The 17,405-nt window shown below is 36.2% G+C and overlaps 2 protein-coding genes across 3 annotated transcripts; one reads left to right on the forward strand and one right to left on the reverse strand.

The window, feature by feature from the left end:
• The first annotated feature begins 6,885 nt into the window (after positions 1 to 6,885).
• On the forward strand, positions 6,886 to 8,806 carry LOC129739464 (zinc finger protein 391-like). 2 transcript variants are annotated; one of them, XM_055730920.1, is made up of 3 exons: positions 6,886 to 7,093; positions 7,170 to 8,256; positions 8,325 to 8,806. In XM_055730920.1, the coding sequence occupies exons 1-3, from the start codon at positions 6,965 to 6,967 to the stop codon at positions 8,768 to 8,770; spliced, it is 1,662 nt and encodes a 553-aa protein (XP_055586895.1). In that variant the 5' UTR covers positions 6,886 to 6,964; the 3' UTR covers positions 8,771 to 8,806. The 2 variants fall into 2 exon arrangements, with proteins under 2 accessions (XP_055586895.1, XP_055586896.1); XM_055730921.1 differs by having other exon boundaries at positions 8,308 to 8,609.
• Positions 8,807 to 8,977: 171 nt separating this feature from the next.
• Positions 8,978 to 10,345, reverse strand: LOC129739475 (uncharacterized). Its single transcript, XM_055730945.1, has 2 exons — positions 10,215 to 10,345; positions 8,978 to 9,662 (listed from the first exon to the last, which is right to left on the reverse strand). The coding sequence occupies exons 1-2, from the start codon at positions 10,237 to 10,239 to the stop codon at positions 9,103 to 9,105; spliced, it is 585 nt and encodes a 194-aa protein (XP_055586920.1). The 5' UTR covers positions 10,240 to 10,345; the 3' UTR covers positions 8,978 to 9,102.
• Between the last annotated feature and the right edge of the window lie 7,060 nt (positions 10,346 to 17,405).

A 17,405-nucleotide genomic window follows, 5' to 3' on the forward strand; every position in this document is an offset into this window, starting at 1 on the left:
TTGGTTAGGCATTCAATCACATCGCATCGTTAGAAAAATCCCAAGTTCGAAATTTCTTGCCTTCGCTGTTTGGTTGGCATTGAGCAGAGTTCGTTACAGAGTTGCATTTGCTGGAATTGTTTTGTCCATCCATAGTACCTAAACGACTTTCGTGACCAACGATTCAATCGATAGCATTTTGCCTTCCACATAGCCCAACTGGCTGAAACAATCCGATTGCGACGTTGAATGCAACGTTTCCGGTCCGTTGTTGGCTTACTCGAGCCTTCCACTGCATTGCAATCTTCTTCCCTTAAAGGCTCCTATCGGCCCTTCTGATCCTGGCCTATATGCAGTATCATGACCTCCAGATAGTCCACCTTGCGATCATATATTTAATTTCCCCCACCAAGGCTCTCCTAACGATTGAGCCATATCTGTGGATAAAAATTCATGCAACGGTCGATTTTTACGGACACCTGTTAAAAAGAAAGGATTATATTTTTGCTGAACAATTCATCCAACACACTCACCTTTATGAACATCAACACGATTTTTTTCCTTTCTCAAGTCTTGATTTTCCCGACCATCTCCCTTCCGTGCTTATTTACCAAATCCAGCAAACAGTTTTTCTTCCGGAACGTTTTGGACTGGAGACTTATGCAACCGTTTTTCGGCCACTCTTGCTGGCGGTCACCGGGCCATCATCATCTCCATTACATTCTGCTGCTGCTCGACTCCCTTCCTCCTTCAACCTGCAGTACCAAGGCAAACAAAATTTCTTTTCATGGCTTTTTCTAGCATTTTGAAACCCAGACCTTTGCTCCAACAAACATCTTCCTTTGCCGGTTCTATGGGATTCTCCATACCGTCATTCTTAAAAATGGAAAATAAATTGAGATCAACCATTATATTAATCCTACTGTATCAATTAACTTACCTTACATGATTTTGAAAATAGCCTCAGTAGATTTGTTCCTTTTTTCCTTGCGCTGATTACTGGTCAATCTTCTTGGCACAATCCAAAACCCCAACACGAACAACACATCGGGGTAGTTTTGTACATTCGACCCATTTATCAGGGACTTTCTTCTTGGGGACTGAGGCCATTATCGGGTGCAGCACATTTTATTGTGACATTGCATTTTGCAAGCCATATGCCTGTGACGAGACGGACGCAGACGCACTCGATGAAGGGTGGTAGTTTCCGCAGCAACATCAGCGCCTGACACGATCGAAAACGATAGCTCTGCGACGTAAATAAACACAGTACAACAAAGAAACATCCGCTGAATAGGAATAAAATTAATGATAAAATTTTCTAATCAACTATCAACGAAATCACTCAAATTAAAATCCTATTTTGAATAAATGAATACAAATTTCTTACCGTTAAAGTGCTGTGCCCTTGGCTGCATTAAGACTGTTACTCTTGAGGGCTTTGACTGGCCATATGTCCGGAATGTCCTCGTATCCCTCCGTGTTTTCCCTGGTCAGCTATTCCTATTTCCGTGCTGGTTATTTTTGTGTTTGATTACAAAGCGTGAATAATGTTCATCACGATGCTTGTCAATTTGATGCACTCCGGATAGTTCCTTTTTTCGACAAAGAAATATGCAGGATTGAGTTAGAGAGAAATCGGATGGAAGCAGCGGATATGTTCGGCACACGCTTCCGAACCCGGTTCAGACGTCTTGCGCTTTCAGCAAAATTTATTTTATCCGAGCTAGAAACGGTATATAAAAATGCAAACATCGTTGTTGAATGTTCGTAATAAAAAAAAACATCTTACCTGCTGTGAATCTGACGTGCTTCTCCGATATTGGAGGAACGCATAACCGGTCAACTGCCTCCCTTATTGCCCTGTTCGTCGTAGTCATCATGTTCCGACAGGGAGAAGCAAATGGCGTTGTCAAAGTGTCACGCAATACCGCATTGTTTTTGATGGCTCAGGGCGCGCGGCACGATTAACACTCAAGGTTTTAGTTTTTTTTAAAAATAAAACGTATACGGTTTAATTTGTTTTTTACTTGATTATTAAATCGTCAATCAAATTTGTTTACAATTTCGAAAGAGCATCGGGGTCACGAACAGCGATGCCAGTCAACCGTGTTGCGGTTGCAATAAACATTTGAATGGAAAAGCCGTAAAACCTTGTTATATTTTATATCTATATGAATAATTATGTTCTTTTGAATTTTATTGAATATAATCCCTCCAAAATTAGAAATAGAAATTTTCAGCAAGATAATTGTTCAATGAATAATTAAATATATATGAAAACTTGTAAGTCCGAACTTGCTTTGATTGTAATTTTCAAAGAGATCATGATTCATTTGATTAAAAATTTGAAATTATCATTAGAGGGGTTTTAATACACAAAGAAACTTATTATCTTTAAAACATTTTTTGCAAAACAAAATTTCTATCTTAAACGGTCATTTCAAAAATTTTACAATTAGATCAAAATTGAAAAATAATAAACTTGGCACCGCTGGAAGTGTCAAAAGTGCACCTTTTTCTTATAACACTCCGGTGGACGACCAAAAATTTTTGATCTATTTTCCGCGTTAGAAAATTTCCCAACTGTGCTACAACTATCACAATTTCTATCACTTTCTTCCAACACCAGTGAACTTGCTCTTATAGTTGTATGACAAGCAACAGCTTCAATTCCGCCCGATAAAGGAAGGTGAATTCTATAAAAAGAGTGGCACTTATTGATCCCCAAAAGTACCCCTCCATAAGAATCGTCACGATCCAGGCGGATAATATTAAAATTGTGGAATGAGATGTTAGATTGAGAAGATAACCAAGTTTCGGACAATGCAAAAATATCACAGTTCGTTTTATGAAGTAAATGGTTGACCACATCCAGTTTAGGAATGAGACTACGACAGTTCCACTGTATAACAGTGATATCTCCGACCTCTCGGCGTAAATTAGCCATCGAGAGAGATAAACACTGAAAGAAGGGGCCAAGTTTGCATCAATTGCTCAAAAAATGTCTTCACAATAGGAAGCATTGCTGAAATAATGCTTCTTATGGAGTCCGATGCATCAAAAAACGAAAGCAGTCCATTCACAATATCGGACAGCTTGAAAAGTCCCATTTGGACAGTCACCGCAGAAGAGCTAGTGTTAGGTGTTGGGTGTTTTGATGTTCCTGCGACTGCAGGATCATTGGAAGATGTAGTTTTCCCGCGAAAACCAGGCGGGATTTGGTTCTCCTTATCCACTGAAGATTTCTTACCACTGCTGATTGATGAGCTGATTAGAGGGACCTTTTTAGGAATTTTAGGAGAAGTTACCTTTGAACGCTTCCGGGAGCTCCCTAACAAGAATGATGGCTGTTCTTCATCAGTTGTATCTGTGGCACCGTCGTCAACCGGCAGTACAGAAAAAACATTGTTTGAGAGAGATTCTACCGGAGGAGATGTGCTTTTCAGAACTGCGGCATAGGAGCGTTTAGATTTTTCTATTAATGAACGCCTCTGTTTTACCCAACTGTTTTTAAATGCGTCACAAGAAGATAAATCATGGGGAGAACCTCCGCAATATACACATTTGTGAACTGTTGCGGAGCACGCTCCATCCCCATGATTTTCACCACAACGAGAACAACGAGGTTTACTACAACAGTGGGAGGCAGTATGTCCTATTTTGATGCATTTGTCGCAATTCATGGGACGAGGCACGAACAGCCTAACTGGAAGCCTTAGCATGTCATCAATGAGGACATAATGAGGGAGTGCTGTACCCTCAAATGTTACCCGAAATGAGGCTGACGGCGAATATTTTTTAACGCCAGCAACGACGGAGGCAGTCACGAGTTGGCGGCAGTCCAAGATTTTGACCTCAGTCGAGTCGAGGCTCCTGAATCTGCCCACACCGTGGGCTTTAACATATTCTGCTGTCAGACTCATTTCGGATATCACTCCCTCAATTTCCACCTCTCGAGATGGAACAAACACTCGATATTCCAAGTTGAAATGATTGCTGGCAACAATTTCGTTGGCTGCTTTCAGGCTAGCCACGACAACCCGCAATTTGTTAGGTCTTACCTTTGTAACGCTGGTTACAGAGGACCACTTAGCCAGAGTCTTCGTAATTTGAATAACGTTGAGTGGTTTTCCGTTAGGTTTAGGCCGGAAAAAACCACCCACGGACCAGCAAAAGTCGAATTAGCCGAATAAACCTTGATTCGGGGGGTCGCAGTTTCTGTGGGTGATGGCGAGAGATCTTCTTTTGTAAATGTATGAGCACCTGAAGGACCCGCTTCATCAACTGAGATGTTATTCTCAGTGGAAAAGCTAGGGTCCTCCAGGTGCTCAACATTTTCATAGAGGATGCTCCCATCATCCATAGGAACTGTGGGGTCCTCCCCTCCGCCTTCGCTCATATTTTATTACGGGGACAAATATGTCTTCCGTAATTAAAATATGAACGAAGTACACTCACAAAATCCGAAAAAAAAACAAAGAGAAAAGGTAGCTAGGGATAGTACTAGTTTAGGTTAAAAAAAAAAGGGAAAATGAATAAAGCAAATACAAATCTTAATTTTTTGTTGTTGTTGCATCAAATGAGTCCAGTGCGGCTTTGTTTTGTAGCCACCCTCCGCTCAGCTCGATTGCGATATGGCAGCTGATTTGATGACCTTGATGACCACGTGGCTTGGTCGAAAAAAGCGCTTTCTTCTTTTGTGGTCGACTGGCTATCGTGTTGAGGCTCCTGGTCCCCGGCGACGGCACACCTACTCCGGATGGCGGGTTACCTATTGGATCCCTCGAACTCCCTTACGGCACATTCAAGGCCAGTTGTATCGGGCTGGAAACACGATGCGCGTACCGAAAATCACACACTATTGTTTCGTTTTAGAAGAGCGATAGAACAATGCGACTGCACGGTACAAACTTTACGGTTGGAATGAGGTGGATGATGTTGTCATTCCTCCGAAATTGAGGTATAGAAGGCACGGTTTAATTTTCACTACCGCTTTTCTGTTGATTGAGCAGCCGCCTGAATGGTTTTTCCACCTCCTAAAAAAATATAATTTTTGTTTTGATTAGTTCTAGTTTATCTTAGAATGCATTACAAAATATGAAACTCACCGTCAGAACCAATTTCATTGTTTTTCCGGTGCAAATATTTGTTCTTTCAGTCCTAATTTCCGGCTAAATTGAAGTTTTCCAACCGAGAAATTATCGATGCAATCGCAAACACGCCATTTTTTTTCTTTTGTTTGCGACTTATGCAAACACAGCTAGGACAAAAAATCTGATTCCACTAATTCGTTTTTAGATCACAAACTGTATCTTTCAGTAATAGTTTAATGATCATTTCTAGCGAAGGCGCATTATGAATAAAATAGTATTGAAAATTGGATTGTTTAAGGACGATACAACGGATAGTCACTATTAGGGTAATCGGAACTGAATGATATTGAAGATTCAGTGTACGGTATTTGATTATGCGGGTGGGAACTTCTAATCAAATCTGTACCAACACGTGAAAAGGATCTATCTCCAAAAGTAAACAAAAACCATTTTCAGTACCTCATGATAGGCCAACAGTTGCCCTACTTAACGGTAAAACCCTTTTGAGAAAATGATATTTCGTTACATTGAAAACTCAAATTGAGTAAAGGATCTATAAACATTTTAAAACCAGAACTGCCATCACATGGATATACACCCTTTACTCCGGAACAATTTTTCGCTACTACTCCGCAAACAAACTCAAAATCATCAATTCGACTCTTTATTCTACATAAAAACATAGTTGCAAATGTATGCGAGCTTATAACTAGAGCTAAAAATAAGAAAATAGCAAAGGGTGTATAAACAGGTTAGACAAAATATTACGTGAGCTAGGTTCTATGTACGATAGCGCGTTGTTTTTTTCCATGAAAATTGATATTCCTCTATTCTAACATGGGATGCTTCTTAAAAATCGTTTGTCTTTCATAAAAACAAAAAATTTGAAGTGATTTTAATTAGGGATTTAAAATAGGTTGTATTTTCTTCAAACGCGTTTTTCTTGATACGCTATATATGGAAATAGATGCTTTTTATGTGTTGGTAAAGATTTGACACTTTATTCAACATAAAATCATAGTTACAAATGAACGCGAGCTTAAAACTAAAGCTAGAAATGAGAAAATAGCAAAGGGTGTATAAACAAAGGAGACAAAATATAACGTGAGCTAGGTTCTATCTACGATAGCGCGTTGGTTTTTCATTAAAATTGATATTCCTCTATTCTAACATATAGAGGATGCTTCTAAACATCGTTTGTCTGTCATAAAATGCAAACATTTCAAGTGATTTTTAATTAGCGATTTAAAAAAGGTTATATTTTCTTCAAACGCGTTTTTCTCGATTAGCCGTATATGGAGATACATCCTTTTCACGTGTTGGTACAGAAATCCTTTAAAAAACCGACCACTTTTTTTTAAGAAAATCAAGAAATGTGCATTATTGACTTATTTAGAAAAATAAACCCCACAAACAATCAGTGAGTATAATGCACATATTTCTTGATTTTCTTGAACAAAAAGGTAGTCGATTTATTTTATTAGGATTTGATTGGCCCTAGCTTCGTTTCATAAAGTTACAAATTTGTTACAATTGTATGAAAAAATGGAAAACCGTATTTTATTTTAATTTTTTTCTCATGATGCACTCAGCATTTTCAACTGTTTAAAATGATTTTTAAGGAAAAATAAAAAATCATGAAACGAAGGGTTAGATGTTCCAAAATTTCAAACGCGTTTTTCTCGTTCCGAGTTAACTTCTAGTTACGCCCTAATGAAATGTTTGGCTCGAAATCAGCTGATTCATTCGAGGGATTTGGATGAACATAATTTCGAGTAGTTTTGACAGTTGTTTTAAAATTTGAAAAGCACGAAAAGCATCGACAAAAACACAAAACCAAAAAGCAACTTCAAAATAAAATTCGTAGATATTTAATTTTCTTTTTAAAAATGGACTATTATAGCACTATATGTCGTCTTTGCGAAGTGTCTGATAAAATGGCCGAGAAGTGGACGGATTTGTTTACCATCGGAAGTGAGCAAACGTTGAACAAAATAAAAGCCTGTATAAATATTGAGGTAAACAAATATGGGGATTTGATGGAAAGCATTCACGAAAATAAAATTGCAAAGCTAAAAATTGAAGTATTTCTAGGTTGAAATGGATGATCGGCTCCCTAAGCGGATTTGTGCAAGATGCTGTACCAAATTAGATCAAGCTTACAACTTCCGGCGGCATTGTGAGCTTACAGACGCCAAATTGCGGCACGAAATAAAATTTTTGGAACAGAACAACTGGAATCCTGAAATTGTAATTCCTCGGTTTGAATGTAATAGTTTCAAGGAAAAACCAGAATTGCCTTCAATTGAAAGATCTTTTGAGATGGCTGCACTTATCGTAAACGAACCAATTTTTATAAAAGAGGAAACGAAGTATGAAGAACTTTCCGAGCAGTCCGAAGAACCTATTATTGATGCTGAAAATGAACCGACAGTCGAATCTGATTTCGAATTTGCGAACGAACCGGAGCACTCAAGCGAACCAATTATAGATGCTGAAATTGAAGCTACAGCCGAATCTGAATTTGAATTGGCGAATGAGCCGGAGAACTCAAACGAAGGAAATGATTCAGAAGATTCCGAAGAAGCGGAAGAGAAAAAAATTGGAACCAAACTGGAGAAAAAAGCTTCACAAAACGATGACCGCACCATTTGCAAAGTGTGTGGAGAGAAATTCGCAAAAGCATCTCTGATGTACGCTCATGCTAGAGAAGTTCACGGGAAAAAACGGTATAAGTGCTCAGATTGTCCGAAGATGTTTAGTCGGCAGACACGTTTGAAGGAACATTGGCAAGGAATACATAGCGGGATCAAAGAGTTCAGTTGCGACAAATGTGACAAGAAATACGCAACACAATATGGCCTAAAAGTCCATGAAAAAGATGCACACAGCGACAATTTGCCATTCGTTTGCGACCAATGTGGGTTAGCCTTTGCTCGTCAGAGTCGATTACAGCTGCATTACAGCATTCATGTAGAGTCGCGAAACTTTGTTTGCAAAGTTTGTCCGAAGGGCTTCAAAACAAACACACATCTTAAGTTACATATGTACACTCATCTGCCGAAGGAACAAAAGCGTAAACGTAAACCGCGAGATAGGTCAAAAGTGTGCATTTGTCCATTCTGTGGTAAAGTTTCCCATACAACTTCGACGCATGATATGCACGTCCGAACTCATACAGGTGGGTCTGATGGGAAAAGACATTCCAAGGAACAGTGCTGAATAATCACAGGTTTTCTTTTCTTTCAGGAGATCAACGGTACGAATGCCATATCTGCTTTAAGCGTTTCACCTCATCTGGCTCGCACAGCAAACATTTACGAGTACATTCGGGAGAGAAACCATTCGTGTGCGAGTACTGCAACAAAGCGTTTCGACAGAAGCATCATATGACAACGCATATTCGTGGAGTACACACAAACGAGAAACCATACAAGTGCAAGTACTGCCCGAAGGCCTTCGCAACCCGCGGGAACATGTCGTTACACGAGCGGAGCCATGGAGAACCGGAACCTTCCTCGTCCGTGTCGGTGACCGGAGTTTTGAAGCAAGAAACTCCTGGATTGCGGCACTTTCCCAGCGAAGGAAGTCCCTCGAGCTGTTCACCGATGATAATCGATAGTTCCGCACCATCTCCGATGATGAACCCGGGTGTTCTTATGATTCCACCGAGTGAAGTCTTTTACAATCACTAGCTTCACCGTAGAACGAAGAAAATGTTTCAAATCTCATCCTGTGTTCACCCACTCTTCAGCCGAAATCCCCTCTACGTTTTACATGATGCTGCAATACAAATGCATTCCAAAAATACCTACTGTGAAGTTTGCCGTTAGATTTCCTTCAAGAATCTGAGCATAAAAGACATGACAATATGCAACAAAGAGAAAGTGAATACGTATTATCATCTTTCAACGTTCAGTGACTTTACTTCCATTTTATTCATTGAAATGTCATTTAATCATTGTTATTTTTATGATAACTCGCAATTTTTTCATTGTATATTGTACCAAAACTTACTATTTTCATTCTACTTCCGATAATCATTCAACTGTGGTTTGCGTTCAGAAGCCGGAATGAATCCGAATCTTCGACAGGCATCGCCGGGTCTGGTCGGGGGGAGAGGAAAAGTTCGCTTGATACGCATCTGTTGCACTTCGCGTTTAAGTTTCCCTGGGCGGTGGCAATAGACTTCCGGTTTCCGTTGCTGCTGTTCGATTTCCTTCCGTTGAATTGAAGGTTTAGTTGTTGATGCACCGCGATGATGATGTGGATTCAGCGCATACGGATGTCGCCGTTCTGGGGTCTTTTGTGTGCATGCTTTCACTTCGAATTGTTCGATCGTTGGAAATGTGATTGTTGATTGTTCACGTTGCTGCAGCTGTTCTGCCTCCATTCGTTTGCGTGCTTTTCTATCAAGTTTTTCTCTTCGTTTGTTCCAATTTCTGTCCTGGGGATCAAGGGCCATTCGCATCATTGCAGTAAAAGCTATCTTTTGAGCTTCAGTTAGATCTTTGGCTGTAGTATTAGGGGTTATAGATTTAAGCGGTTCAATCAACGCGAAGTTGGAGTTACCACGAAGATCCTTGACTGTTGGGAAGCATTATATAATAGAATGAATAGAAAATTAGTTTTTTAGCGACTTAGCGGCTTTTTTTTTTATAAGGCAAATCCTTGGATTTTTTTTAAATTCATCATTAAATTTTGAGTTTTCTTGTGGTTCAAAATTAACATGATTGAAAATTTTAAGATACTATCAACTGTTACAATTATTATAAAAGCTACAATTGAGTGTTAACATTTATATTGATTCGATCTATTCTACCTTAATTTTATGGATTATATCCAATGAAGTAGAACATATTCTGAAATTATTAAAAAAAACTACCAACATCTGTTACCCTTAAAAAATCACTCACTTATGAACAAGTTGAGGAGAAAAAAATGTATATAGTTGGTACTATACTATCGATACTTAATTTATAAAATAAAACTTAAGATTGTTTCCTATGAAAATGTACCCTTCATGTTTGAGATTTTTTCATATACCCGCCATCTCGACCTACATGTGTACGCCTTCAAATGAAAGGAACCAAAAATGTCTGGTTGAATATATTTAACAAGCATAATAAAGGTACTTACGAATATTTTTTTTCTTATTTGTCATTTTTTAATTGATATCTTCTTGCTACATGCAGAGGTTAAAACGTTATTTGAAATTTGAGATGCTTGGCACAATCAAGATTTTCATGCAATTTAAAATTTGTTTTTGTTAAGGGCAATGTTTCCAAAACGGCGTAAACGTCGAAAATATAAATTAGCATTTTTTAATGGATTTTCAACATTTTTAACGTAAATCCATTATTTATCATAATGATATTTAAAAGTTTATAAAATAATCACAAATCATTCTATGTATATTGTATATTTAGGCCTGATTCGAAATTTAAGCAGTAAAGCTAAATGAACTAATGAACACAAATGAATACGCACACCAGTTGACTTATGTGAAGTTAAGGCCAAGTCCGAAACATTTCAAGCTTATTGAAATATTTCCTTTGAAACTAGAAAGTGATGCCAGAATAGCAAAATCATGGCAGAAATTCATACACAATATATTTTATGAAGATTAATTGTAACAAAATCAAGAATTATGCACGCAAATATTGTGAGACAAACTTGACAATGGTCAGTTGTGAGTGGTAAGGTTTAAAAAAATTATTTAAAAATAATTATTTTTATTTTATTTTATATTATTGAAAATATTCGATCAAAATTTGAGAGATAAAAAACCATATCAGCATCGTTTTATAGACTGCATTGTTGTATGAATTATGACCAACAATTTGGTATAGGTGAGACATCTTGAATTATGCTGAGTTTCGAGAAATCAGCAACTCAAATATTCTATAGAGGATTTATTTGAAAAAATCTATCGCCAATTTTTTTTTTCATCGAACAAATTTCTTCAAAAATCCAGAGATAAACTCGTAGCCACTATATCAGCATTGTTGTATGAATTATGACGAACAATTTGGTATAGGTGAGACATCTTGAATTATGCTGAGTTTCGAGAAATCAGCAACTCAAATATTCTATGGAGGATTTATTTGAAAAAATCTATCGACAATTTTTTTTTTCATCGAACAAATTTCTTCAAAAATCCAGAGATAAACTCGTAGCCACTATATCAGCATTGTTGTATGAATTATGACGAACAATTTGGTATAGATGAGACATCTTGAATTATGCTGTGTTTCGAGAAATCAGGAGTTCGAATATTCTATAGAGGATTTATTTGAAAAAATCTATCGACAATTTTTTTTTTCATCGAACAAATTTCTTCAAAAATCCAGAGATAAACTCGTAGCCACTATATCAGCATTGTTGTATGAATTATGACGAACAATTTGGTATAGGTGAGACATCTTGAATTATGCTGAGTTTCGAGAAATCAGCAACTCAAATATTCTATGGAGGATTTAATTGAAAAAATCTATCGACAATTTTTTTTTTCATCGAACAAATTTCTTCAAAAATCCAGAGATAAATTCGTAGCCACTATATCAGCATTGTTGTATGAATTATGACGAACAATTTGGTATAGGTGAGACATCTTGAATTATGCTGAGTTTCGAGAAATCAGCAACTCAAATATTCTATAGAGGATTTAATTGAAAAAATCTATCGACATTTTTTTTTTCATCGAACAAATTTCTTCAAAAATCCAGAGATAAACTCGTAGCCACTATATCAGCATTGTTGAATGAATTATGACGAACAATTTGGTATAGGTGAGACATCTTGAATTATGCTGAGTTTCGAGAAATCAGGAGTTCAAATATTCTATAGAGGATTTATTTGAAAAAATCTATCGACAATTTTTTTTTTCATCGAACAAATTTCTTCAAAAATCCAGAGATAAACTCGTAGCCACTATATCAGCATTGTTGTATGAATTATGACGAACAATTTGGTAGAGGTGAGACATCTTGAATTATGCTGAGTTTCGAGAAATCCGGGTTTCAAGAAATTCGGGTTTTAGAGAATTTAGAAATCAAGTTTCAGTAAATAATATATACCAACTTTGAATTGCAATTCGGAACTCCAGCTGCAGCTCGCAATTCAAAGTTGTTGGATCTGTACTATGATGAGGTTTGATTTAAACAAATGCTTACAAAAATCTAAATTTGAATAAATTTTTACAAATTACAATTATTTTTGAAAGGTGTTAGCTAGTATATAAAACAGTATTTTTGGCAATTCTGCCAAATTCTGGAACAAATGTTAGCGACACCTGTTGGCGAATAGGGCGTTTTATGATGAGAAATATTTCACTATAATCCGAACCAACACGCTTTTTTTTTAAACTCATAATTACAACATAAACAACGCACTACTGCAGTGGCTGGTCTCTACTTTGAGTTCGAAAGGACAATCGTAAAAACTAAAGTTCTGATAGGCATGCATACTCAACACTAAGTTCGGATATTCAGAATTTCGTAATGTCATGGTAAATGAATGTCTTTTGTTTAAAACAATAGCCTGCAAAAATGGAGTCCCAAAAAGTAATTAGTATTGTAGGAAAACAGCAAGGATATCAATAAAAATTGATAAAACATATATTTAATGCTAGACCCGAATGACCCGGGTGGTTAAAAGGTTTCAAATAAATTATGATGATAATAAGCGTGAAGTGTGAACTTAAATACTTTAAGCATAATCCACTACTGTATAACATTGAAAATAACATTTAAAACCGAAAAACAAATTTTTTTCACCGAACACATTCGTTCGAAAATCCAGAGATAAACTCGTAGCCACTATATCAGCATTGTTGTATTTATGAATTATGACGAACAATTTGGTATAGGTGAGACATCTTGAATTATGCTGAGTTTCGACAAATCAGGAGTTCAAATATTCTATAGAGGATTTATTTGAAAAAATCTATCGACATTTTTTTTTTCATCGAGCACATTTTTCATCATTCCTTGCATAACAAAATCTCATACCAAATTTCAGCTCTCAAGGTTTTCAAACGGCTGAGTAAATCGTAGATAAATAAACATAAATAGCTTTTTATATATATATATACACGCAGAGAAAACTTGGATTTTGAAACAAAACAAAACTGACTTTGATTCAAAACACTCAGTTTTTTTTAATCAAACTCCTGTTTTCTTTGAATCAATGAATTCTCGTTCTGATTCAAATGAATAATTTTTGAAAGAAAGAATTAATTTTTTGAACCGAATAATTTTGGAATTTGATTTTAAACAAATTTTTTGATTCAAAAGACATTTTTTCAATTGCATATGTCTTTTAAAACAAAGTAAATTTTCTTTCAACCAAAGAAAAATGTTTTCAACAGAAAGGAATAATTTCTTTAAGTTAAAACTTCAAACTTAGAAGATAATTTGGATTGAGCAAGTACCGAATTTCGAATTAAGTTTCGCCGGTCGTGTTGAAAATCAAAACTAGTGAATCAGAGATAGCTATTTAGGAGGATTCAGGATGAGGAATGCATACCATGGTAAGTGCGTGTTAATCCATTAGTCAAAAAGTGAATATTTAAGATTTTATATAAACTTTTGCATTGTTACAGGACCACGGCTGATTCCGCCCAAAATCCAGCGGTCTGATTATCTTCGGGCCGATCTTCAGCGGCAATCACCAGTTGGATGACCGGAGTTGCTTCCGGAAGTTTATTGAGCGGTCCAAGAAGAATGCCCTCAGGCCAAAATTTAGGACCGGTTAATTCCATTATAGTGAACCAGTGTTTGTGTTAAGTTTGTAATAAAAATGAATTTAAGATGTAAATTGTTTCTTTTTATTGTTCAAAATTCCTAATTGGAACTTCTGAACAACAGAAAATATTTTTTCCAATTGGAATAAAAGGAAAATATTTCAATGAGCCAATCCTTTTAAATCTAAATCTTAATTACATTGTAGCAAACGAAAACAACTTTGCATCAAATGAAACTGTTTTTTGTTTCAAAGCATTAAGATTTTGACTCAAAGATTTTTCAAAAGAAAAATTCTTTGAAACAAAGGAAAATGTCCTTGAACCAATGGAATTTTTATTTATCCCAAAATCAAAGGAAAAAATCCTTTGTTTTTGCGGCACTTTCCTTTGAAATAAAAAATCTTTTTTCTGCGTGTAGATAATGATTTACTTTTCATTTCACTATGCATGCATGTATTACTGAAAATTCAGTTCTCCAAACTTTGAGTAATTAGGAATACAACATTTTGAGTAACCAGGAAACTCAGTTTCGCATTGAAACGTTTCAGCGTGTATGCTATAAAAGAAAAACCGTTGAATCAATCAAGTTGTAAAAGTGGACTTGACTCAGCAATTTTGAACTGACTAGACGTGTGTTGCCAATTTTAGTAAAATTAAGCTGTGATTGTGCTATTTATTACTAAAATTAACCTATTTTGATCCGTACTATCTACTTGTTCGTCATTAAATTATTACCGTGCCGTAAAAAATATTGTGTGTACTGAGTGGAATGAGCATAAACAAAGCTGCCCCCGTGGGGGCAGCGGCTACTAAGGAAGATGATAACCTCAAACCGATGTATACTCCGGACGACCAAGAGATGGTAGATACCTTTACAAAAGAGAATGAACAACCGAAACAAACTACTCAAGTAAGTCAAAATAAACCCGAAATAGAAAGAATGAGAAAAGTATACCAGAAATTCAGCTACTGTGATACTGATAGCAGACCATACAGAGTCATCATAGAAAACACAGATCTAGAGAGGAGGAAATATATTAATAGGCTACAAATAGGAATAGTTCTGAACCAAATAGGCTTTGACAAGTGTATTGACGATATTAAGAAGACCGGACGTAATAAAGCTACCGTTTATGTTGGAAACATAAGGGATGCCAATAGACTAGCTGATTGTCAGAGCCTAAACTTAAAAGGATACAAAGCATACATACCCAAAAAATTCGTAACTGTTACGGGAGTTCTGTCTGATATTCCAACGGAATTGGATGTCAATGAAATAATTGAGAATGTGATATGTGATGTCAAAGTGGAATCAGTGTTTAGAATGACAAGAAAATACAACGATGAAAGGATCCCCACCAACAGAGTAGGTATTGTCTTCAGAAGTAATGTGTTGCCAAGGTTTGTAAGAATGTTTTCTGTAATAAATCGAGTCGAACCGTTTATACCACGTCCTGTAATATGTTTTAAATGTCTTAGGTACAATCATCTGTCTAAAAACTGTAAGAGTTCCGTACTAAGATGCAAAAACTGCACTGATGAAACAACAGAAGATCACGAGCCTTGCTCAAAAAAGCCTTACTGCTTACACTGCAAACAAGAGGGTCACATCACCACAGATAGGAACTGCCCCCGGAGGAAGATAGAATCGGATACACAGGCAGTGATGGCAAAGAAAAATATTACGTATCAAGAGGCGAAAGAATACTTCAATATTCCAATGATCAACCAATTCGACGTACTAGCAAACACAGAAGATTACCCAGCTCTACCGGAAACCTTTGCTCAGGTATTAATAAATGGAAATCAGGGCCGATCAAATGGAAAAATAAATGCACCAACCATAATGTCAAAATCCAGTTTACAAAAACCCAATAAAATATTTACAAATAATAGAAAAATAAAAACAAAAGAAATAGAAGAAGAAGCAGGAGTAGCTAGTTTATTAGGGATGTCCAGAAGAGATTTTTTGAAAAAAAGGAGGCTTGAGGAAGAAGAAGGAGAACAAGATAGCAAAAGGCTTATAAACAATCATCGCACTTCGGAGGCAGACAGGTTTAGACAAGAATTAAAAACACAAACTGCCACAAAACAAAACTACGATGTAATGATTGCAGGTATAATACAAAATATTGCCAAAATCCTACAAAATCATGGTATAACAGGAGAAGAAATCACAGCCAGCATTGTTGGGGAGCTGAAAAACATTGCTGACAGCCATAGTGATGGCAAATAACAGAAACAAACATGGATAAGAAATTTAAAATACTACAAACAAACATACAAAGTTTAGCAAAAAACAAAAACGAACTTATACATGAAATAAATACAAATAAATTTGAAGCCGTACTACTAACAGAGATTTGGGTAGATCCAAACCATCTCACAACAAAACGCTACAACATCTCAGGATACCATAGCATACTAGCTCCACGTGAAGATGCTTATGGAGGAGTTGGATTTTATATATGTGACCAATTACATTTTACTAGAATTAAATTGACGACAACAGAAAAGTTTGAAACATTAGGAATAAGATTGACTAAATTAGACTTTGTGTTAGTAGTTGTCTATGTCAATCCCCGTATTAATGTCCAAGAACTCAAAACTGCCATGTCAATTTTACTACAAGAACTAAATAACTATAATAAAGTGATCATAGGTGGAGATTTTAATAGTCATCATGAGATATGGGGCTGTGAAACAACTCAAGGAAAGGGTAGAGTAGTACATGAAGCCATAGTCGACTCAAACCTTGTATTACTGAATACAGGTGATAAAACCTACATACCTGGAATACTTAATCAAAATTTTAGTGCAATTGATCTTTCGTTATGTTCAGCAAATCTACACAATTTCACTAAATGGTCTACTAAACCTAAATCCTTTGGAGGAAGTGGACACCTTTTTATAGAAATATCGGTTGAACTACAGTGGAGTAAAAGAGCTAATACGTACTATGACAGAAAAGCAATTGGAGAGCAAATCGCCCAAATTCAACATTGGGAATTTGAAAATCTCCAGGAACTTTCGACTAAAGCTAGAACAATTATCAAAAACAACAAAAAATCAAGTAATCATATTGCAAAATATTATTGGAGTGATGAATTATCCACTCTTTATGAAGAAAAACAGAGAGCACTTCAAAAATACCATGCTTGTTGTAATAGTACAAATTTAATCGAATGGAAAAAAACAACAGCTAAATTCCAAAAAGCAAAACTTCATCATATACGAGAAAAATTAAAGGAACTGTCAGCTTCAATAGACCCTATGAACATGAAGCAAAACTGGAAACTGGTGAGAGGTTTAAAAGGATCCCCAACAATAAATACAAAAAACAATTGCATAAAAGAACATAAACAGTTAGCTAACGAGTTTTTAATAATGAATTTTGGAGAAAGTAGAAGAGAAAACATTATACAACCGCAAGAAGAACCCCGAAATAACATTATAGACTTAGCCAAATGGAAATCTATAATAAACAAAAAACCAAAAAGATCCTCTCCAGGAACAGACCATCTAACATACGACATGCTAAGAGTGTTAGATTGGAAAACTTCGACAAAAATAGTGGAATGTCT

This window comes from Uranotaenia lowii, chromosome 1 (genome assembly GCF_029784155.1).
Source record: "Uranotaenia lowii strain MFRU-FL chromosome 1, ASM2978415v1, whole genome shotgun sequence".
In the NCBI taxonomy this organism is placed as follows: Eukaryota; Metazoa; Arthropoda; class Insecta; order Diptera; family Culicidae; genus Uranotaenia; species Uranotaenia lowii.

Bases quoted from the DNA above. Each gene is read 5' to 3' on its own strand.
- LOC129739475 (XM_055730945.1), bottom strand. From the start codon at position 10,239: ATGACAAATAAGAAAAAAAATATTC. The intron at 9,663-10,214 runs GTAAGTACCTTT...GCTTCCCAACAG, and splicing joins AAATAAGAAAAAAAATATTC to TCAAGGATCTTCGTGGTAAC.
- LOC129739464 (XM_055730920.1), top strand. From the start codon at position 6,965: ATGGACTATTATAGCACTATATGTCGTCTTTGCGAAGTGTCTGATAAA. The intron at 7,094-7,169 runs GTAAACAAATAT...AAGTATTTCTAG, and splicing joins AAGCCTGTATAAATATTGAG to GTTGAAATGGATGATCGGCT. The intron at 8,257-8,324 runs GTGGGTCTGATG...CTTTTCTTTCAG, and splicing joins GCACGTCCGAACTCATACAG to GAGATCAACGGTACGAATGC.